Consider the following 24,966-nt stretch of genomic DNA (forward strand, 5'->3'; position numbering starts at 1 on the left):
AGGAATATCAGGAATTTGCTGACTTGCTTTTTCTGCCCAGTAAGGATTCAGGATTGGGTAGGAAAAAGACTTAGGTGTCATAACAGAACTCTTTTGCTTCTTTTTCCTTTTGGCTACCACATGTTTATGACATGAGGTTGCAGCCTTTCCTTCTTTCATTGATGCTGTTGATGATTTTGCTGGTCTTTATTATTTTTGTTATTGTTCATTTAATCAGGAAAGGGAAAATTCTGTGATCTGGTTCCATTTTGCTATCTCTACCTGAAAATTCTTCTCAACTAATGAGAGATTTCATACACAGAAAGAAATATATTGAGATTCTACTCATACCCCAATTTAAGAAATACAACACTACATAACCTTTGCTGCTCTGTTTGCCACTACTCATTCACAATCATTGCCTTTGTCCTAGATATGGTCACAGCCCTGAATTTTTTTTTTTTTTTTTGGTCTTTTTGCCATTTCTTGGGCTGCTCTCGCAGCCTATGGAGGTTCCCAGGCTAGGGCTCAAATCAGAACTGCAGCCACCGTCCTACGCCAGAGCCACAGCACCACAGGATCTGAACCGCGTCTGCAACCTATACCACAGCTCACGGCATCACTGGATCCTTAACCCACTGAGCAAGGCCAGGGATCGAACCTGCAACCTCATGGTTCCTAGTCGGATTCGTTAACCACTGAGCCACAAAGGGAACTCCACAGCCCTGAATTTTACGTTCATCATTACCTTGACTCTTTTAAAATCACTTTTGAATCTCTAAATAAATTTTATAAAAGTTGTATTATACTCTTTTGATTGGTGAATGTGACCATAACTAATTTATTTTCACTGCTGTACTAAATCTTATTTAAGGAGTCGTGGCGCTGTGGTTAACGAATCCGACTAGGAACCATGAGGTTGAGGGTTCGATCCCTGCCCTTGCTCAGTGGGTTAACGATCCAGCGTTGCCGTGAGCTGTGGTGTAGGTTGCAGACACGGCTCGGATCCCGCGTTGCTGTGTCTCTGGCGTAGGCTGGTGGCTACAGCTCCGATTTGACCCCTAGCCTGGGAACCTCCATATGCCGCTGGAGCGGCCCAAGAAAAGACAAAAAAAAAATCTTATTTAAGTTGCTAATACAAACAATGCTTTAATGTATATGATGTAAATGTACATACCAAAGAGTGGAACTGCTGGGTTATAGGGTCTATGTATTTTCAGCTTTACTAGATCCTGTCTTTTAAATTTAAGCCTTTAATATCCTGGAATTATAATCTACAATGCAACTCTTGCCAAAATGTTTCCACATATATATGGATCTGTTTAAGGACTATTTATTCTGTTCTTCATTCTTACTTGTTTCCAGGTAACAATATCACACTGTTAGTGTTGAAAACGGGGAAATGCAAATCCACCCAACATATTTTTCTTTAGGAGTATCTTGAAGGTTTCTCTATTTAAATTCTAGAAGTGTCTGGTCAAATTCCATTTAAAAAAAAAAAAAAGGCATTGGGTAAGTGACTGGCACTGAATTGATGCCAGAGATCAATTTGGAGATGACCGAAATTTTTATGATATTGTTTACCTAGACATGAACATAATACATCTCTCCATTTACTAAGATTTTCTCCAATGTCATTTAAGTTTTGAACTTTGTTTACCTTTTGTTAGATTTACTTGTGGGAAACTTACACTTTTGTACCTACCACATAAGATATGTTTTTACAAATGGTACTTTCTTGCCTCCTCTATCTGGTGCAGAGAAATACTACTGATTTTTAACATCTATATTGATCTTTTATTCAAAAAATAGCTTAATCTCTTATTTCTAGTAATTTAGACTGTCTTAGGTACTCATCCAGTCTGCAAATAATCACTGTTTTCTTCCTTCCTTTTTAATTCTTTTCCTTTTGGTTCGTTCCATTTATCCTGTCTTGCTATGCTAACTAGGAACTTCAGTACAATGCTAAACAGAGATACTAATGGAATATTTTTTTAAAACCTACTAGTGGTTATATTTTCTCAAATAACAGTAAATATTTTAGATATGTTCTAAATAGAAGGGACAGTTCTTTACATAATTTTTGAAAAGGCAAACATTTTCCAAGCATTAGCCAAGTCTTTGGGGTAAATCCTAAAGGATTCTTTTATAACAAACAAAGAAAAGAAGTCAAGAAAACCAACCTTTTTGTAGTAAACCGGGTCTCCTGTCAAGTAGCTGAGGTGGACGAACTCCATATGTAGGGTACCAAATTCAGCAAGAATGCTGCTACCTGCAGATGCCCAGCCCCAGTTTCGTCCTACTCCACTGAATGAAAGAAAAGGTAAAATGGAGACAGGATCAGGGAAAAAAAAACAAAACATTTTTTAACGAATACACAAATTTTAAATAAATCTCTTAGAGATTATCTCAAACACAATAGCTTACTTATTTCTATAATTATATTACTTTAAAATTATTTTGAATAGACTATCCACATGTTCTAAGAATCAAAATATAGAAAAGTATATATTAAACCTATTTTACTTCATTCTCATCTCTCTTCTCCTACCATGCCTCAAATAGAATTCATTAGCTTCTTATGTATTAGTACAGAAAATTTTATCCGTGTATAAGCAATCTAAATGTACATTATTTTCCTCCTTCTTAAACAAAACATAATGAAGTAAACATACTGCTCTGTACCTTGGATTTTACTATACCTCAGGAGGCTTTCCATATCAGTTCATAAACGACTTTCTCATTTTGTGTTGTTCTATTTCACAGATGCACAGGACTCCTTGACATTAATGATTTCCAATTGAAATGTCTCATCCCAGAGACATATGAAAATGTGTGACAGCATTTTACATTGTTTCAAACCTTGAAGTGCAACCTTCATTTATTGTTCTGGGACCAAAGATGTGACAGGATAGTATCATAATAATGAACCATCCTGCTCCCAATATTGACAGTGCCTATATGAAATCTACTACATTATATGAATAAATACAATGTATTTAATCATTCCTCTATTAGAAGTCCTTTGGCATATTTCTAATATTTTGCTATTATGAAAGATTTTATAGTGAATAATCTTGTGTTCATTTCATTTGTGGAGGTATATCTCTAGGATATCGTCCTTTTTATTTTTAGCTTGCCTTATACATTTATATTGGAAGCTGGACTATATAAATAAAAAAGTATAGACTCTCTGGATGTTCTTTCTCAGAAGGTTGTTTCTTCTAAGACATGGATTGAGTATAGGCAGATTTCCTTGGTTTTAGGTGTTGTTAAGGGTAGTCTATTTCAGATTAACCTCTACTTCTAAGGAGTGGTCCTCTAGGATCTTAGCTAAAAGCCTGGGGTGTTTACTAAGGGCTCTTCATCTTGGCAGCTTTAAACACTAACCTCTGTCTCCCCAGTGCCATGTAGTTGTTAATTTTTCTCCTTTATATCTACTTGTATACTGGCAATTCAGTATGCTGTGCTGAGAAAACATTAAAATCGGTATTAGGATGTATCACTACCTTGTTTAAAGTTCTTTATTTTTGTTGTGCTATTTTTATACTGTTTTTGGAAGTATGGGAGGCAATAACCATCAACACATTTTTTGAAGCTAAACATGAGAATGAAGGAAGAAATATGGATACAGTAACTATGTGAGAAAGTCCTTCATTTCACAAATATTAAGTGCCCACTATGATCTGGGAGGTAACAGTAGTGAACCTGACATTTAACATTCCTGCTCCCATAATAAATAAGACCACTTTAAATAGTGACAATTGTTAAGAAGAAACATAAACAGAGTAACCGAATACTGAGTACTACTCAGAGAATATAAGTTAGAAGACTTTATGCATAACGTTCAAAGAAAGTGTTTCTGAAATGACACAATTTAATCTGACACCTGAATGATGAGAAGGAACCACTGAAAAACAGATCTAGAAGAGAATTCCCAGTACAGGAAACAGTAAATCCACGTGCCCTGAGGAAAAAGAAGGTGGCTGGTGTGGCTAGAGCTCAGGAAGGAGACGTGAATGTTACTGGATGAGGTTAGAGAGCTAGGTATAACCCAGATTGTGCAGAAATTCTGTAGGTTATAATAAAAATTAAAAATTTTTATTCTGAGTATGATAGAAAGTCATGGAGAATTGTAAGGAATGTAATATAATATTTAAGGAATAAACATACCACCTAGAAAGATCACCCAGGTGTCAGGATGGCAAATGGATTATAGTATAGTCAAGCATAAACATGATGAAATCCCTTTTTAATGTAAAAAAAAGACTTCTGGCCAAAAGTCCCAAATAAAAGTCTTATTCATAATGCATTCAAACACTTCAAAATACTAACTTCTAAATAAGGTTTTTCACTTTTTATTTTATACACAGCCTCACAAGACCATTCACCTTGGCAGCTTAGACTAACCTCTGTCTCCCTAGTACTATGTAGCTGTTAGATTTTCAACTTTGCCCCTTAGCCTCCAAGTGCTACTTCTTTGAGGCTTGCCCTATGCATGCACAGTTACACAATCAGTCAACAATTTGAGGGAAATTTGTACATAAATTTGGGGGCTTTTCCTCTGCACTTCCCTCCTGTCTTGAGATTTGTCCCTCATGTCTCAGCCTTTTGGCAGCTCCAAGGTCTGACCATAGTTTCCTTTGCCTCAAATAACCACTACTTTAGGCTTGGCCTCAAGGGCCCTGCACGATAGTTTAGAATACGCCCTCAGGGGAAAAGTCAATGTTCCTATGGAGATGACTTTTTCTTAGGACCAGAGCCCCTTAAGTCCTTCGTGCATTAGTCGCTCTCCAATCCCTTCAAATCATTTTGTCAAGCTTTTATGATTGTTTTTGGTGGGACAGTTAACCTGGTATAAGCTATTCCATGGTTGGAACTTGTCATGAGACATGTTTCTACAATATTTTCTTAGCCTCTTTGCTGAAAACTCCATCTTGTCCTGCTTTACTTTACCCCATCTTCCTGCTTGAAAAACAGTCACAGTGATGGTAAATGACTTAAGCTTAAGAACAAAGACCTAAAGGCGTAAGTTATGAGGACACAATGCGTTGGTCTAGGCATTGCCTGGACCTGTGCAGATTGGCATGCCATTTGCACAGCATGAGATGTCCTCTAAAGAATAAGAGAAAGAGGAACCTCATGGCCCCAAATGGTTTATGAGTGGTACAAAAAGAACCAAGGTGCAAACCTAGGCACAAAGGGTTGCCTTGCCTAAATAGGCATGCCCTTTGCCAAAGCACAGTGAGGATTCTCTGAAATGCTACACCAAGCTTCCTCAAATGCTAATGATTTGTTAAATGCCTAAAGGTCAGAGTAAAAGCTTAACCATCAACCAGCTATGTGACTTTTAAAATACTAAAAGAACTTATAAAATAATAATAATAATAATAAAAAAAACCCTATATCCTCCACCTATAGCCCCCTTTTCGCTTGATGTAATCCTAAAGAGCACAATAAAAGCAGTGTGGTTTCTTGAGGCGGTGCTCTTGGTCCCTGAGACCTTGAGTCCCCTGGTTCCGATCTTTGCTTAAGATAAATGTCTCTGTGTCTTGTTTTATGTTAACTTTTTCCCTTAAGTTTCACAGCACCGGTTCTTCAGCCCCATCCTGCTGAGCTGAAAGTCCAGATTAATTATTTAAGTAGCAGAGTTCATGGGTTATGCCTACTAGAACTCTAAACCATTCTCTTGAACTTTGAGGATTTAAAAATATAAATCTTTCTCTTATAGAAAGATTGATGCTTTTGGTTTTAGATCTTTTAGCACTCATTCATTTTTTTAAACTCTGTATCGCCTAGATAAATATTAAATTAGGTAAATCAAATGACAAATACGGATCAATATGAGCTTTTAGAGACAAGAACCATATCTTAGAATTACTAGTAAAGTGTATGCAGAATAGAGTAATACGTGACTTGGTAGAGGTGCTGAAAGAGATGTAGAAGATAAAGATAATAAATTTAACTACTGGTTAGCACACAGGCTCCTCGTCCTGCATTAATTAACCCTAGGAACCTGAGCACGATATTTGCCTTCTCTGAGACTCAGTTTCCTTATCTATAATGCGAGAATTTATGATATCTAGTTCACACGGCTGTTAGGATAATTAAATGATATTTAAGACTGTGAAAACACCTCATAAAGAGCCCAGTAAGAATAGTATCTAATAAAAGTTTTTAAATAATTTTACTCTAAGTTACTTTAATTGCTTAGAGAAAAAAACTTCCTCAATCTGAGAAAGACGACTGATAAAAAAAATCTAGAGTTAACATCATATTTGATGAACTTTTTTAAAAAAGCAGTACTATAAAAACATTTTGTGGATATCCACAAGACTATAAAATACAGGTGAAGACAATCCTTTTAACCAAGATTAAAAACCTCAGTTAATAAAGACATACTTGAATATATAAAAATTTTAAAACCTAGGAATGAAAAAATGGTATAAATAAAGACAACATACAAGTAGCAGAACAGGGAAAAGAGAATTCTATGATCTACAAAGTTCTTTTATAAACTAACGGTAGTCATCACAAAGATTGATTTAAAGCTTTTGGGATGACCTGGAAAAGTAGTTCCATGAGATTTTGTTGGGTGAGAAAAATATGAAGCAGAAAAGCATAAAAATTTTAAACGCTGGGAGTTGCCATTGTGGCGCAGCAGAAACGAATCTGACTAGGAACCATGAGGTTACGGGTTCGATCCCTGGCCTTGCTCAGTGGATCCAGGAGGATCCAGCATTGCCATGAGCTGTGGTGTAGGTCGCAGACAGGGCTCAGATCCTACGTTGCTGTGGCTATGGCGTAGGCCAGTGGCTATAGCTCGGATTCGACTCCTAGCCTGGGAACTTCCACATGCTGTGGGTGCGACCCTAAAGGGACAAAAAGACAAAAAAAAAGTTTTAAAGCTCCTCCAGTATGTATGTTTATGTTTCTGTATGCTATATGATATTACAGGAGATAATGTTAGATTGGTTGTTTTTTTGTTTTGTTTTGTTTTGTTTTTGTCTTTTCTAGGGCTGCTCCCGTGGCATATGGAGGTTCCCAGGGTAGGGGTCTAACTGGAGCTGTAGCTGCCAGCCTATGCCATAGTCACAGCAATGCAGGATCTGAGCCGCATCTGCAACTTATACCACAGCTCATGGCAACCCTGGATCCTTAACCCACTGAGCGATGCCAGGGATCGAACCCGCAACCTCACGGTTCCTAGTCAGATTCGTTAACCACTGAGCCACAATGGGAACTCCCGACAATATCAGATTGTTAATATGAGTTGGCTTTCAAACAGCAAGAGTGGAAGAAAGCCTATGTGTGAGAGACACGTAGGACTCAACCAAAAATCAAAAACCTTAAAAAAAAGGTAAATACGTCCATTTGTGATCTATGAACTCAAGTAAAATATATATTTGTATGAACATATAAAAGATACAATATGAAAATTAAACTTATGTTCAAGACATAGTCTTTAAAAACCTCCGTACTTTCATCTCAATCTAACTTTGAAGTTTCGCAATTTTTCAGTTCTTTTCTATATAGATGAAACGTAATAATAATAACACTCTGCAGTCTTTCTTTATCTCAGACTTAAATTATAGGTCAATTAAATTAGAATTCTTATTATCAGAAAGTTATATGACTCCGACAGTGGTAATTCAGGAAACATGAGAAGTCAGAATCGAGTATGTACGCAACATTATTTGGCCTGTGGAGGTTGGTCTGGAACTCTACCTAGCATTTTCTTCACAAAGAGGGAGTTTACATTATATACAGTATATGGAGTGAGAGAACAGGAAAGTTAGATTTAATGTTCGGTATTAAATAGTGATCTCTCAATGTAAATCTAAACTTCATAAAGTTTTCCGTTAGAAAGAAATGACTAAAATAGATTAGTTTTTCCAAATAAAGTTATCATAAAATCATGCCTCACTGTGAACCTCAATAGTGTAAATACCATAAAAGGGACCCCTACAGTCAAGGTCATGAAATTATGTCCTCCCTTATCATTAATTAGTAAGACTTCAGCCATAGGAAGCCCTGATTTTAAGGTATATCGTGTTCCATTTTTACTTAGAAAAAGATTAACAGGTTGTGTACAAAAGAGAAGAGAGGGAAAGCACTTTGAGTCCCTTATGGCACTAAATTGAAATGAATAAGCACATCTTAAAGAAACAGCTATTTTATAACAATACAGGTGAGGGAGAGAGAAACAAGCAGTAGAAACTGGAATACAGCTAAATGTTTCGAAGTAAAGAACATATTTTAAAAATCAGACAATATTTTAAAGAAATATACTTCTCTATATATGCCAAGGAAAAAGTTTAAGTCTTAAAAAGTACTTGGGGGCCAGTCATTAGAAATTTCTAATTTTTTTTTAAATGTCAAAAATCAGTTAATCTAATTCATTTACAACAGGAATAACCACATCAACATAAAATTTACCTTTTCAGATTCACCATTGCCCAGGGAATCCCCGTAGGTGTGTTAAAGGCAGGAAGGAGCTTCTCAGCCAACTGGACTGCTTTAATCTTGAATATCTGAGATAAAACATGAACATTCATAAATTATGAAATTATTGTTGTTAATAACACTTCTTGATTTCTCATAGGATGCACACCACGATATACCAGACACATGAAAGAACAAGGGGAAAAAGTGGCATCTCTTTTGGTGCCATGGAGCATACAGCAGTCAGAGAAAACAGCTGTACAGTGGACGGACACCAAGGAAAATGCTACCCAATGTTAATGGCTTGAAATTAAAATTAACTGGAAGAGGAGTTCCCTATGTGGCTCAGTGGAAACAAACCCAACTAGTATGCATGAAGACGTGGGTTTGATCCCTGGCCCGGCTCAGTGGGTTAGGATCTGGCATTGCCATGAGCTGTGGTGTAGGTCAGCAGCTGCAGCTCTGATTCAACCTCTAGCCTGGGAACGTTCATATGCCATGGGTGTATCCCCCAAAAAAACCCAGAAACCACCTCTAAGAAAAAATAAAAATAAAATAAAATAAACTGAAAGAAAAGGGCAAGGGTTTTGGTGTTGATATTATCCGTATTTTCAGCTGGCAAAAAAAAAAAAAAAAATCTGAAAAAAAACACTAGGCTATGAAGTTTTTATCCATGGTATACAAGCTTAGTACAAATATTAAAACAAAAGAAAGAGAAGCAACCCAATTTAGATAAATGTCCTTGAATTATAATAAGCACGTTTCTATCTCAACATTTTCCATCCAGATTCAACCACATTTATTAAAAGAAAAGAAAAAGTTTATGTTCACTTTTCAAGTTTATTCTGGAGTTATAAATGCTTTATCCCTTGGTTCCAACTGCTGCTTTGTTTGGTACCCAAAACAGTAAACTGTCTAAACATCGGTGGTTCACAAACTATGTACTACTACCAAGACATACATAGTAAAATTTCTAATATTTATCTCAGTGTATTCCAACAGACAGATATGCATACCTAATTTTGGAGACAAATGACTTACAGAGACTCAGAATAGAGATAAGGCCATAACATCCTACCAGGAAAAGTGGTATGTTCTTCTACATACCCCAAGCCTATCTTTTCTCAAATTAATTTCAAATTCATTGGACAGTTAAGGTTCCATCTTTTCACTGCAGTCAGGTATTCTGGATAAAATATTACTAGACTTTTCAAATAAGTTAGTAGTTGGAAGCCTGGAATAGATCAAAGTTCTAAATTGAGATCATACTAAACAAGGCACACTAACATCACTGGGGGTATAAATTAGAGAAGAATATGTGCAAGCAGACAAAGCAATATGATATCAAGATGGTCTGCAAGGTTCCTTAAAGAGGGAAAAACTTAGCAGAACTTTTAACTAGATACCCTCATAATTTACAATATACCATTTCCTTGACTACCTACTTCCACGCAAAAATACCAGTGAAAAATGTAACAATTTAAGGTAAAAGTTTTTATAATTTTCTCATATTCATGCCAGTAATTCAGAAAAGCAAAAGCAAAATTCAGTTCTTGCTGTATTAACATTTATATGTTAGTAAAGAAATTACATTAGATAGTAAATAGCACTGCTTTACTTCATGCTTTACTGTGAGAACAAAGGCACCAAGCTCTTAACTAAGAACAAATATTAATGCGATGTATTTGTTACACACATTTTGTAGCGCTTTTATGCATAAAACATTAAAATGGTAAAATGACTTGCAAACATAAACCGTTCCTAAATAGAAAGCATTCTCATTTCACTTGCAGAACTAATCAGTGACATACTTCCCAATTTTCAGCAACAGCTAATTTAAAACAAATTAGTATCCAAATGCAGGAAAGTAATACAAAATCCAAAAAGTATGTATCAAAGTAAAACACAAGTCTCTCTTCTAGTCCTATCCCTTGACCACATGGTTCCTTCTACAAGGCAAACAGCTATCAGTTCATTAAACATGTAGTAAATATTTTGTGCTAAATAGGTTCCATGGTTTACATGGTTCCCAGCAGGTCACATTAAATCCTCATTTTTAACTGCTCAGAAACAGAGATTCTATTCCAGGGTATGTATATACAATCTTCATCTCTGTCTTTGTGTCTCTCAAACACAGAATACCATATACTCTATTCTAAACTTGCTTCTTTCAATTATTATACCACAAAAGTCTACCACCTCCTTTTCTTTAGTGGCTTCAGAATTTGCCTTTGTATAGATAATACTGTAATGTATTTAGTTAGTCTCCTATTGATAGGCATTTGTTTCCAAACTATATGACTCTGTAAGATAAATTCCAAGAGACTGTTGAATCAGTGGATTTATGCATTTGTAATTCTGATAATGAATGCCAATTTGTTCTCCACGTATTTCACAAATTTATTTTCCTACCAGAATTTATAAGCAGCTGTTTCTCTGTGAAACTTTTGATCACTGTTAGTCTGTAGTTGAAAAAGGATGCTCCATTGTCATTTGATTTTTAAATTTTTCTTTCTTTTCATGGTTTTTTAAATTTAATTTTATCTTTTTAAATTTATTTTCTACTGTTATTTCCCCCAACACACTGTTTTTTTTTCCCACTGTACAGCATGGGGACTCAACACACATACATGTATACATAATTTTTTCTCCCATCATCATGCTCCACTGTAAGTGTCTAGACATAGTTCTCAGTGCCACACAGCAGATCTCATTGTTAGTCCATTCCAAAAGCAATAGTTTGCATCCGTTGACCCAAGGCTCCCAATCCCTCCCATTCCCTCCCCCTGCCCCAGGGCAACCATAAGTCTATTCTCCAAGACTGTGATTTTCTTTTCTGTGGAAAGGCTCATTTGTGCTGTATATTACATACCAGATATGAGTGATATCATATGGTATTTGTCTTTCTCTTTCTGACTTACTTCACTCAGTATGAGAGTCTCTAGTTCAATCCATGTATTTATATGGAACCACAAAAGACCCAGAATTGCCAAAGAAATCCTGAGAAACAAAAACCAAGCAGGAGGCATAACTCTCCCAGACCTCAAGCAATATTACAAAGCCACAGTCATCAAGACAGTGTGGTACTGGTACCAAAACAGACATACAGACCAATGGAAGAGAATAGAGAACGCAGAAATAAACCCTGACACCTATGGTCAATTAATCTTTGACAAAGGAGGCAAGAACATAAAATGGGAAAAAGACAGTCTATTCAGCAAGAATTGCTGGGAAACCTGGACAGCTGCATGCCAGTCAATGAAACTAGAACACACCCTTACACCATGCACGAAAATAAACTCAAAATGGCTTAAAGACTTTTTCTTTCTTTCTTTCTTTCTTTCTTTCTTTCTTTCTTTCTTTCTTTCTTTCTTTCTTTCTTTCTTTCTTTCTTTCTTTCTTTCTTTCTTTCTTTCTTTCTTTCGGCTTTTTAGAGCCACACCTGTGGTATATGGACATTCCCAGGCTAGGGGTCAAATTAGAGCTGCAGCTGCCAGCCTACACCACAGCCACATCAAGGCCAGATCGGAGCCAAGTCTGCAACCTACACCACAGCTCGCAGCAATGCTGGATCCTTAACCCACTGAACGAGCCCAGGGATAGAACCTGCATCCTCATGCATGCTAGTCAGATTCGTTTCTGCTGAGCCACAATGGCAACTCCTCCACTACCATTTTTATTTTCATTTATTTTATTACGAATGTGGTAGAGTCTCAACACTCATTCAAATCTCCTTTCAAGTACATCTTCTTTGACTGCAAAACTAAAGTTTTCCCAGACTCCGTTCCAGTTCGAGACACGGCCTAAGCACTACTGAGTAAGCATAAACATGCAATTACTTGGAAGGAAAAAGTAAATGATCTGAGGCAGTAGTCTTTCAAGTAGTGTCCGATTCTTCTGTGGGAACTCTGAGAGAAGTTCTAGTGACTGGTCCCTAGTTTCACAGATAACATCTGAGCAACAGAGGGCATGGAGCTGGTGCTGGGTTGTACCATTAAAGCCCCAGAGTATGCTTGAGCTTATCTCCTGGCTGCATGTTTCCAAGCTTTAAAACAAAAACATCTGACTTCATAACCCTCCCAAAGATTCTGCTGGCTAGTCAGTACCCTCTGATAAATCACTAGACAAAATAGATTGTTTTCTGGAACTAGGATTCTTGACTAAGAAGACGATGAAAGTGAATCAATTATTTACATGTTTAAGAGCCTCAACATTTACAAGAACATTTCCAACATATTTATTTACAGAAGGAAACTTTAATGTATTCATTGGCCATTACATAAAATCTCTCGGTTATTTTTATCAGAATAAATTTTGGGAAATGGAACTATGCTAAAACTGGTCCTAGGCTTAGAAACATTAGGACTGGAAGAATTACTTAAGTCTGGAGGAAATGGCATTAAACAGATAGAATGTGGAGAGGCTATGAGGAGCTTTAAAACATAAGCAATGGGGAGTTCTCTTGTGGCACAGTGGGTAAAGGATCCAGCACTGTCACTGCAGCAGCTTGGGTTGCTGCTGTGACTCGGGCTTGATCCCTGGCCTGGGAACTTCCACTTGCCTTGGAAGTGGCCAAAAAGAAAAAACAAAAACAAAACAGAAACATAAGCAATGAGACCTATGGTAACACAAAAGATAACACAGAAGCACTGTATATTCTTTTTGTTTGTTTGTTTTGTCTTTTTACCTTTTCTAGGGCCGCTTCCTGCAGCATATGGAGGTTCCCAGGCTAGGGGTTGAATCGGAGCTGGAGCCGCCGGCCTACGCCAGAGCCACAGCAACATGGGATCCAAGCCGCGTTTGCAAACTACACCACCTCTTACGGCAACGCCGGATCCTTAACCCACTGAGCAAGGCTAGGGATCGAACCCGCCACCTCATGGTTCCTAGTCGGATTCATTAACCACTGCGCCACAACAGGAACTCCAGCACTGTATATTCTTGAGGTAGGAAGTAATATTAGAATCTATGTACACTTTCAGGTTTTTTTTTTCTTTATTGGAGTATTAAATCACTGAAGTAACAATTTTGCTGCCTATTTCAACCTAGTAGAGTTAGAATGTTGCGGGGGGTGGGGGGGGAGAGTCAAGACTTTATAACGCTCAAATGACTTTCCATCTCATTCAGAGTAAAAGCCACAGCTATAAATCACTCCCTCCTTTCTTCTCCCTCCTGTAACCTTCTTGGCCCCAATAACCTCTTTTGTTGCTCTCTGAGAATGCCCATTAGGCTTTTACTTCACTAACTTTAACTAATTGTCATTGCTGTTCCTTTCAACTAAACACTTCTTATAAATAAAATCCTCAAGGGTCTCTTTTTGTCTCCTGTAGCTTTTGACACAAATATTACCTTCACATGCATTCTCTGATCATCCTATTTGAAATTAAGAACCCTCCATCCCCCTTCATGCTTCATCTTTCTCCTTAGCACTTAGCGCTAACAGTGTACATATGTAGCAGTATCTGTGTGTATACACACACTCTCTCACACGCCTACCTTGTTTACTGCCTTTTACCCTCACAGCAGAATGTAGGCCATGGTTGAACGGGATTTTTTTTTTCTCGTATTCACTGTTGTATGCTTAGTACTCAACACTGTGTAGTGTATTCTGAGCACTCAACAAGTGTTGAATGAATTAAGAAGCCAAAAGATACAGATATTTAATGGAATTCCCATCATGGCGCAGCAGAAACGAATCCGACTAGGAACCATGAGGTTGCGGGTTCAATCCCTGGCCTTGCTCAGTGGGTTAAGGATCTGGCGTTGTTGTAAGCTGTGGTGTAGGTCGCAGAAGCGGCTTGGATCTGGCATTGCTATGCCTCTGAAGTAGGCCAGCAGCAACAGCTCCGATTGGACTCCTGGCCTGGGACCCTCCATATGTCCCAGGTAGGTATGGCCCTTAAAAGACAAAAAAAAAAAAAAAAAAGGTACAGATATTTAAAATAAACAAGTAAATTATCTTCTCTCTTCTCTGTACCAATCCCATCTCTCCCTGAGGTATTCAATGTTAACATACAAAGGTTTTTAAGGACTTTTAAAGATATTCTACAAAAATCTTGGGATGATGATAATATATAATAATATATATTATATACAATAATTATATATAATAATTTATTATATATGATAGTTTATTATATATAATAATTATATATAATATATAATAATAATAAATATATATTAACCCATTTAATCATCAAGACAACCCAGTATGTATTATTGTTACCCCATTTTACAGTTGAAATGGAAGAATAAAACAGTAGTTAACTTGCCCAAGGTCACACAGCTAGTACGTGGTAAGCCTGAATTTAAACCCACGCAGTCCAGCTCCAGAGCTCATGTTCTTGCTTGACTATTTCATTATATTAGATTTAAATACAGATATAAACATAGATTATTCTGTGCCTTCTTTAATCTTAATTTTTATAATCAATAATTAAATCACTTAAAATGTTTTACTAATTTACTACACAACTTTGTCCTTCCTCTCAAATGATCATTTGGCTAATGTAAAATAACTGGTGGCAGTTATTTTATCTCAGCAGTATAAAGATATTAATCCAAAGTCTTCTGGCATCTATTGCCGCTGAGAACTCTGCTATCAGCTGTCATTCTTTATAAGTCATCGGCCCTTTTTCTTTGGTAGCTTTTAATATCTCCTCCTTATTTTTGATTTTTTTATTCAAATATTGATCCTCTATCATTTATTCCATTAAACTCATCTGAGACTTCTACTAAACATTCACTGAAACTTCTCAATCTATTTTACATCTCTCAACTCGTTTTCTTATATTCTTCTGGATTCTCTGTACTGCATTGTAGATGAATTTCCATTTTCACTATGAACAGGGGCATCCTCAAAGGCTAGGCAGACGTTCCTGAAGACCAAGTGAAGGTTACCACAAAACTGCTGGTTAATAAAGAGGTGGAAACACACCTCCGACTCAGAATGAGCCTGCAAACAATATTTCAGAACTCATGGTGTAATCTAAGATTTTATTCTGTTGGCTAACAAGCTAGCCTATCACAGTTTCATGAATACTGGGCGAAGACACAAGACTACTGTATCCGAGATACTGACATTATTCACGGCAAAGCATCAGCCAGAGCTTCAAGCTTCCTTACATTGGTTGTACACGTCCCATCCTTAGCCCCTCCTAAATCCCACAGAGATGACCCAAAGGGCCTATGATAGATTCCTGCACACACAGGGGGTTGTGTTACAGGAGAAGAACACTGAGTCTGGAGGATCTCTTTTATAGTAAGTGAAAGCAAGCTTAGTCATCCAGGGTAAGACATTAACTCAACCCTGCAAGCAGAACCTTGATGACATGGGTAAAGAGGTGTCAAGGGCTTGTATTCTTGGTATCCCCAGCAAAAATTTGCAGATGTTCATGCCCCATGGTGGACTGCTCTGCTTAACTTTCCACATCAGCAGCAACCAAAGTGCCTTTCGGTAGTGTCAGGTGAATCCACTTTGCAGTTTTTCCAACCCTTGCAGAACTAGCTTCATCACCCTCAACTCTCATGCCAAAGACACCTGCCAGCACACTTTCATCAGAGGTCTGAATTTCAGCTCTGTACAGCCCTTTCTCTTAAAGTTTCTAAGTTTTAGTAATTAAAATCTCTTCCCATACTCCCTCAGCCACAGCTGCTTCCTGTAGGAGCCACTTCCATGTTATCTTCTTCTTTTTAATCTAACACTTTCTGAATTAAATTCATATCTAGTTAATAACTCTTTACGTGAAATTCTCTTCGTTCAAATAACCGGTATGGTTTCTGTTTCTTAATTGGATTCTTAATGATTAACAAATAATCCATATTTTGTTATTATCTATTATTAAATATTTGCTTATTAACAGGAAAATGGAAACAAAGGAAAAAATTCAGTCATAATCCCTCTATTTTAAACCAAATACTATTATTATTTTGATATATTTTCACTGCTTTTCTGTACATATATACAATTTTTAAGTAGTTGGAATTTTATTCTCTCTTTCCCTACTACTAACATAATATCACAAGTACCCTTCCAATTTTTACAAAACAGCTTAATTTACTGTATCCATTTCCTCTCCTACCACTCACTATTCCACCTATTTCAACCTTGCTTCTGCCCCCAGCATTTTACTGAAAGAGATGTTGCTAAGGATTAGCCACACATTTGAACAAAGAGCATTTTAAGACATTACATTGATCAGTTCCTCCTTAAAATACTTTCTTCCCTTGTATTCAATTATATACAGTCTCAACGGACTAAAAAAATGTGGTACATATACACAATGGAATACCACTCAGCCATAAAAAAAAACAGAACAATGCCATTTGCAGCAACATGGATGCAAATAGAGATTATCATACTAAGTGAGCTAAATCAGAAAGAGAAAGACAAATACCATATGATATCACTTATATGTAGAATCTAAAATATGGCACAAATGAACCTATTTACAAAACAGATATAGAACGAAATACCAGCATTTTTAGCAACATGGATGGACCTAGAAACTATCATGCTAAGTGAAGTCAGCCATACAATGAGACACCAACATCCAATGCTTTCACTGACATGTGGAATCTGAAAAAAGGACAGACGGAACTTCGTTGCAGAACAGATGCTGACTCACAGACATTGAAAAACTTATGGTCTCCGGAGGAGACAGTTTGGGGGGTGGGGGGATGTGCTTGGGCTGTGGGATGGAAATCCTGTGAAATCAGATTGTTATGATCATTATACAACTACAGATGTGATAAATTCATTTGAGTAATAATAAAAAAAAAAAACAGATATAGATTCACAGACATAGAGAACAGATTTGTGGTTGCCAACCCGGGAAGGAGAGGGATGGGCTGGGAGTGTGGGGTTAGTAGATACAAACTATCATATTTAGAATGTATAAACAACAAGGTCCTATTATGTATCACACAGGGAACTATATCCAATCTCCTGGGATAGACCATGGTGGAAAAGAATATTAAAAAGAATATATAGACATAGAGATGTATATATAACTGAGCTACTTTGATGTAGAGCAGAAATCAACTATATTTAATTTTAAAAAATACTACAATCTCCCTGCCTCCTTCACTGACTCATCCTCCTCATATTTAACCTTCAATGTTGTGTCTCCCAAGGCTTGATTCTAGGTCCCCTTCTCTTCCTATCCTAACCTGTCTCCCTGAGCAAGTTCACATGTGCTGCTTTATCAGCACAGCAACTGACTCCCAAATATGTATCTCCAGTCAAGACTTCTCCAATGAGTACCAGATCTAGAAATTACCTATTTCTACTTAAATATAGCAAGATCCCCACAAACTGAAAATACTTAAAACAGATGATCTTCCTTTCCCAATCCAGTGTTTTTAAAGTTTTCAATATCTAATAACTGCCCTACCATCAGTCTAGCACCACAATCAGAAAACTGGAGGCAAGACCAACTCTTCCTTCTCCCTCATTTCCCCTCCAAAATATCACCCAATCCTTTTGAACTTATCTTCCTTAAAATCATTTATCTCCCTCATCTATTCAACTCTTCTTAGTCCAAGCTGGTATTATTTCTTATACAAAACTTATGTTCACAGTTGTACATAACTATCCCATAATAGTAGATGTATTGATTTATTCAACCATTTCCCCTCAATGAATATTCAGGTCTTTGCAAACATTGGTTATGACATGTTTTCAAACATTGTCTACTACAAACACTACTGCCATGAAAAAAATCCTGAGTATACCTTACGTATTCATGCTGTTACTTTTAGATAAGAAGTTCCTAGAAGTACGTTAATGGATCAGAGAATTTCAAATTTTAAATGTTCACTTGACACAAGCCACATTACTTTCCAAAGAGGTTGTATCATTTGTACTCCCTCCGACAGCATATCATACATTTATTAAAAGTTAAATAAATTTAATCACACACTACACATTTAAAGTGGGTGCATTTTATTGTATGTGAATTCACTTCAATAGAGTTGCTTAAAATAAATAATCTTTAAGCCTTTAAGTTCTTCACCAGGCAGAGAATGTGAAATCAGGGTGAGAGAGTCTATTTCAGGCAGAACATTATGGTATAGTTCTAAAGACAAACAAGGAAATAAAACAATGTGATCTGAACACACAATTTCAGGTATGCAGAATGAGGCTTCTTCTCTGTGGCTCCCTTCTATCTTGGATTTTACCCCTAATTTCTAGCACCTGTGGTAGCTCTAAACTCTCTTCTGACATGATTTTAAATGTTTTTTTTTAACTTTCTTCTGATATTTCATTGCTAATTTAAAGAAATGCGACAGATTTTTGTACGTTAAACTTGTATCTTGCTCCCTTGCTAAATCTGTTCATCAGTTCCAACAGTTTTTGTGTGGAGACTTTAGGGATTTCCACATGCTATCATGTCATCTGCATATGATGACAATTTTACCTCTTCCTTTCCAATCTGGATAACTTTTATTTCTTTTTCTTGTCTGGGTGCTGTGACTAAACCTTCCAATATGATGTTAAATAGAAGTGGTGATAGTGGGTATACTTGTCTTATTCCAGAATTTATCGAGAAGGTTTTCAGCTTTTCACTGTTGAATATCATGTTGGCTGAGGGTTTGTCATAAATGGCTTTTATAATATCGAGATGCGTTCTCTCTATACTAACTTTGGTGAGAGTGTTTTTTTTTTTTTATCATGAATGGATGTTGAATTTTTTCAAATGCATTTTCTGCATCTACTAAGGATCATGTGGGTACACTGTCTTCTGATCAAACCAGTAATCATAACCACAATCAACTATGAATTGGTATTAATATTGTGACTTTAAACAGGTATGGATGTGTATAAATATGTAGATGAACTCACATATTAAAATGAAATATTAAGGAGTATATTTAAAACAGTATCTGGGTCAGCAAAGCTTAGTGAAATGTTTTGCCCAATTACCAACACCTCCACAGAAAATGCAGAGGGTGACTTTTCAGTGGAAATTGAAATAACGTCTGGAGCAAAAATAAAATGAGAATTAGTGCAAAGGACAATAAAAACCAGGAGAAATTAACACAAACATTTTCTTATTCAGAATTTTAGGGCAAAAAAGAGACATTCTATTTAGTCTCAAAAAATATCCCTGAACTTACACAAAAAGGACCTTACCTATGGGCAACAGAGTACACATTTGTGTTAGTAAAGAAAAATGTTGTTGTTGTTTCTTTTGTTTTTGTAGTTTGTGAGACATACATTTAAGATACATATTAAACCTCACATACCCATTTCTCTCTTTTACCTGACAGATTTCAGATATAGCTTTCGTCATAAATTACATTATTATCTTAGGAAGGGATGCCACTTTGATAACCATTAAAAAATAAGAGACAGTCCTGTAAAAGAAATGTCACATATTTGAGGCTAGCATTAAGTAAACATAATAAATCATCAAGATTTTTAACTTGTGAATATTTAATATAAATAACCTTGTTCTGAGAAAATAAAACAACAACGCTTCACACTTATAATATTAATAAATCACAGGACAGAGAAACGTTTTGTTAAGATGGCATATAACTCTCATTCGGTTCCCTATACCAGAAAATAATATGCAAGTAAAATGTTCTTTATTCTAGTTACACACCACCCTAAAATAAGAAAGGTACTTTGCCATGTTATATATAATAGTTAGTTTTCTGTCTTATGTGGGACATAGGAATTTATTGTCTATCCAGTATTAGCATAATCTTATATTCAACATTTTACTTATTTTTAGCACATCTCAGAGATTTATTGTTGGTTTCCCAGAACAGATATGCATCAGAGCTTTCAACATAAAATGATCAAGTAGAACAGTAAAATGGTCAGTAAAATTTAACAGTATGCCAAAGAAAATTAAGACGTGTTCTCTGTACTTTTTAGTAGACTCTATACTAAGAAATTAACATTACGATATCTATTTTTGAATAAGTAAAAGAATTCCCCACCAGGTAATATGTTAGGCATTTTTACATAATTTAATCCCTGCAACCACTCTCAGGTGAACCCTCTCATAATTTTATAGATGACAAAACAGGTTAACGAAGGTAAACAGCTTGCCAAATATTATGACAGGGAGGCAAAATAGGGGCTCAAACCTCGAACTCCAAAGTACTTCTGCTTCCCCTCCACTTCAAACCGTTTCTTCCTAAAGTCTAAGTATTAAAACTCCAAAAATGAAAATACTGGTAACACTGTATACTTTTTCAGCATTCTAGTGTTTTCCTATGACAAGAGCAACCAAAATTTCAACATTTTGCCTCAACATTCAGATAAGAAGCCTAATGAAATAGCAGAGGCTGGATGTGTCTCTTTCATAAGCTGTTCATAGTTAATTCTGAATCATATGCCTTTTGGCATGACAATTAGTCAACTACACACAGAAATTTAGTATTCCCTCTTCTCAGTCAGACAAGCACAAAAGTACGAAAAAAAATGCTCTATCTCAAATACGTCTTATAACATCTAACCCAGTAAAAGAGAAATCTGAAATTGGAATCATCAAAATAGTTGTTGCCTTCCTTCAGTGTTCCTATTTCACTCTAGAAGCTCCTGGAATCAGGGGTCTGTGCCAGCAGTTATGCCTCAGGTAGGTAACGATATCCTGGAGAGAGGGTGGGACCAACAAGTGAAAAGTGAGGCCAGGCGAGCAAAGGGGAGTGAAGACCCAGAGGATCCAGGTGAGAAAGATGCACTGTCAAGGCAGCAGCCTGGCAAGGACGGGAAGGTGATTTTACACAGCAGGACTAAGCAAATAGGTAAATACATCAGAAATAATAAGAGGCAGAATCTTAATATTAGAAAAGAGAATGAAAAATATGAAAAGGTAGAAAGCTAGAATGAACTTTATGGACTTGGGAGCTATTTATTGGTATAAACTCATGTCCCCAGTTTATACAAATCAAGACAGAAAAGAGTAAGGACATAAAGATTTGGAAGCATGGAGCAGCAAGGAACAGCACTTCATGGCTAGGAGAGGAAGGAGGTGGCATAAAGGGAATGCCCAAAGTGGAGGGCAGAGCAACAGCATTAAGAAAAACTTACCTGCAAAACAGGCCCACTCTAAGTACAGGATAATGTAAAAAAAAAAAAAATGTGAAACCAGTGGTACACTGCAGGTAATCTTAGCAAGAAAAAACCCAAACCTGGTTCAACTCAGACTGAACCGACTCAGCTCCTAACACGAACAGCACAGGCATGCTATTTCAGACATAAATATTATTAAACTCGGTCTTTACTGTCCCACTGATATGTGATATTTTGCATTAAATCAAAACATTAAATACTAAAGAAAATAAGAAAAATCAATCTACTTTTTAGAAACAAAGCAAGTAACAAACCAGACTCAGTGGGGTTAAAACAATCACAAAGAATTTTAAATGACTGTAACTACTATGTTAAAAGATCTAGCAGATAAGATGGAAAACATGCATGAAAATAATGGGAATTTTATCAGAGAAATAAAAAGTATAAAAGTTAAATGAAATGCTGGAAATAATAATTTTAAAAGTAACCTAGGAGTTCCTGTCAAGGCTCCGTGGAAGCGAATATGAGTAGTAACCATCAGGGTGCAGGTTTGATCCCTGGCTTCACTCAGTGGGTTAAGGAGCTGGCATTGCCATGAGCTGTGGTGTTGGTAGCAGACAGGGCTCAGATCCCACATTGCTGTGGCTGTGGTGTAGACCGGCAGCTGTAGCTCTGACTAACCCCTACCCTGGGAACTTCCATATGCTGTGGATACAGCCCTAAAAAGACCAAAAAAAAAAAAAAAAGAAAAAGAAAAAAAAAAAGGAACCTACCTGAAAAAAGATGATATGCTGCTAGGGATATCTTTCGTTTTACTAATTTCACAACCCTTTCCCCCTAAACAGTGTACTACTTGATTTTGCTCACCTCCTCTCCTGAAAGGTAATATGCTGCAAGAAGGCCACCAATAAATCGAATGTTGACTTCAAACACAGACACCTCTGAATTCTGTGAAAACAAATTAAAAATATTCACATATACATAAACCTATATAGATTTCAAATTATCTTCAATGTTTTCTATGTTTCTCACAAACACACTGGGGAGAATGTTTTTGTCCACTTTCTACATCTTCATTTCTCATGCAACTGCAATCTCACCTCACATACGTTAAGGTTTCCAAAACTCTTCCACTACTGTCATCACAGTGTCCTAACTGCCAAAACCAAGGCGCCGTTTTCATGCGCCTGACATATTACTGTGAAATTATCATATTTGATGCTGTTGACTATTCTCCCTCACAAAAACATCCATTTCTTAAATTAACTACACTGTAACATCCATTTCATCAAGATTTTTAAATATTTTTCTAGCATATACAACTTAATGTTAAAGGAGATACTCCAAAAAATTGTAAGATTGTGCAACTATATCTTTAAAGGGTTAAGACAAACTAATTTTTTGATAAACATCTAATTCTATACTCAGTTATTATAATATCTATTAGGAGAAAGCTTGGCTCACTCATATCCACAAGGATTCCTTTGGGTCTCTCCTCAGAAACATCACCATACTAGAGTCCTCCAATAGCCATTAGATATAAAAGAGCAATTTCTCAAACTGCTGACTCCAAACCTACTTATTCTATAAGAGTAATAAGCACTTATCAGTCTGATATATATAACTTGAATATGTATTTACTATTTTTTTCCCAAAGCCAGAATATAAATTAGTATAAACTAAAGATAAGACTCTGCTTTGTTCATTACTATATCCATAGCTCTAGAATAGTGTCTGTCAGAGAGAAGGCACTCAATATTTATCTACGCATTACTCACCTTGGAAGTTCCAAACACAAATTGAGACCAACCAGACAACAATTATACAAAAGCAAGAGGGAGATGAGCTAAATTAAAGCATTCTAAGATCCTTATGTTTTTTAGAGGGATAGAGAAATTGATTAATTTTCAACTTTGTTCAATAGACATATTAAATTTTTAAAGGTATCACCAAAATGAATGGAAATAAGAAGTGGTAAAGTCAAACTAGTAGAGGGAAAAACCTAGTAAAGGGGAAAAAGAAAACATATGAAATAATTTAACCAAAAATAAGGAAGACAGAAAATAAAAGCAAATGAGAAGTAGAATAATAATATAGGTAGCAAAACAATGATGTTAGAGCCAACTCCAAAAATATGTTATCATGCTAAGTGTAAATATTTCAAACTTAACAGTTAAAAGACTCCACAAGTGGATAAAAATAACAAAATCTAAATACACACTACATATAAAATATATTGCTAAAATACATGACATAGAAAAGTTAAAAGTAAAAGAATGAAAAATGATTGTGCTGATTATTATGCTATTTTTTTTCTCGGATTCAAATTCATCCTTTTATACTCTACTCTGGTACATTGGAACTCTTCAAGTGCATTTCTCATTTGTCAGCTGACTCCCTTATAGATCCTACCAATAGGAGGTTCTATAAAGATAATATAAGGCTGAAGGAGGAAGAAGGAATTTATTCCTTCCAGTTTACCTCTAGTTTCTAACAACATCAAACCAGCCATGGTTCTTCACCCTGGTAGTGACAGGTGGCTCCAGGTTACAGTTGCCCTGCTATGTAAACATTCCCCAAATCAGCCTCCTTGCACCCCTTAGAGATATCAAGCTCTAGCAAGGTTATCACCTCCTCAGAAGTCTAAGTTCCAGCTTTGAGGGATAGAGCCCTTTTAAGAACTCCTAAGATATCAGAAACAGAGTCCTAAGCTACTATATTTTAATGATCTCAACCTCTTCTCATTGTTCTCATAGTTACAGGAACAGTAGTGGTTTACTGTAGTTATTACCTCTTGTAATACCACAATATTCTCTTACTGTCTTTTCAGTTCACCATTACTTGGATAATAATTTTACACATTAAATGCTTTAATTTTTAAAAGCTGTACAGTTATGGTTCTTGAATGAGCCAATTGATAAAATGATACACCAACAAATTATTAAGCATAATAAAGCTGCCATGTTAACAAACAAGAGTATCTGTGATTCACAAATGCCAATTCTCTCCAAATTAATGTGTAAACTGAATGCAAGGCTCATCAACATTTGAACACCATTTTCCATCTCTTAAAAGAACAAAGAACTTTTCCTAGTAAAACAAGATTAAATATCAAGATTCAGATACAGATTTCAAGCTTCTTATAAAAATACTGTAGTTAAGACTACCACAAATGTTTAGACTACTAAAATATTGAGCAGGGATAAAGAGAAAAGTCAGTAGAAAAGAATAGACTAATATGACTAATACATGACTAATGTGGCATGTATAAATAGTAGAGAAATAAATGTGCTTAGATCAATTGATATTTGCCTATCTCACCACACCTACAAAATCAACTACATAAAGTGGAAATTACGGATGCGGAACAGAAAAGAGAAAAAAGACTGAAAACAAACGAAGAGAGTCTCAGAGAACTCTGGGACAACATTAAATGCACTATCTGTATTATAGGGGTGCCAGAAGGAGAAGAGAGAGAGAAGGGGACAGAAAAAATACTCAGAGATAAT

At 36.2% G+C, this 24,966-nt stretch overlaps 1 protein-coding gene across 2 annotated transcripts in view; it reads right to left on the minus strand.

Annotated features, from left to right (window-relative positions):
- Window positions 1-24,966, minus strand: part of MAN1A2 (mannosidase alpha class 1A member 2) — a 159,338-nt gene that overhangs the window by 63,701 nt on the left and 70,671 nt on the right. For both annotated transcript variants that reach the window (XM_047784896.1, XM_047784897.1), the window contains 3 exons: window positions 22,325-22,405; window positions 8,419-8,513; window positions 2,163-2,286 (listed from right to left, as the gene is read on the minus strand). In XM_047784896.1, coding sequence (XP_047640852.1) covers window positions 2,163-2,286; window positions 8,419-8,513; window positions 22,325-22,405 — 300 coding nt within the window. The remainder of the gene's footprint in view (window positions 1-2,162; window positions 2,287-8,418; window positions 8,514-22,324; window positions 22,406-24,966) is intronic.

This window comes from Phacochoerus africanus, chromosome 6 (assembly GCF_016906955.1).
Source record: "Phacochoerus africanus isolate WHEZ1 chromosome 6, ROS_Pafr_v1, whole genome shotgun sequence".
Lineage (NCBI taxonomy): Eukaryota > Metazoa > Chordata > Mammalia > Artiodactyla > Suidae > Phacochoerus > Phacochoerus africanus.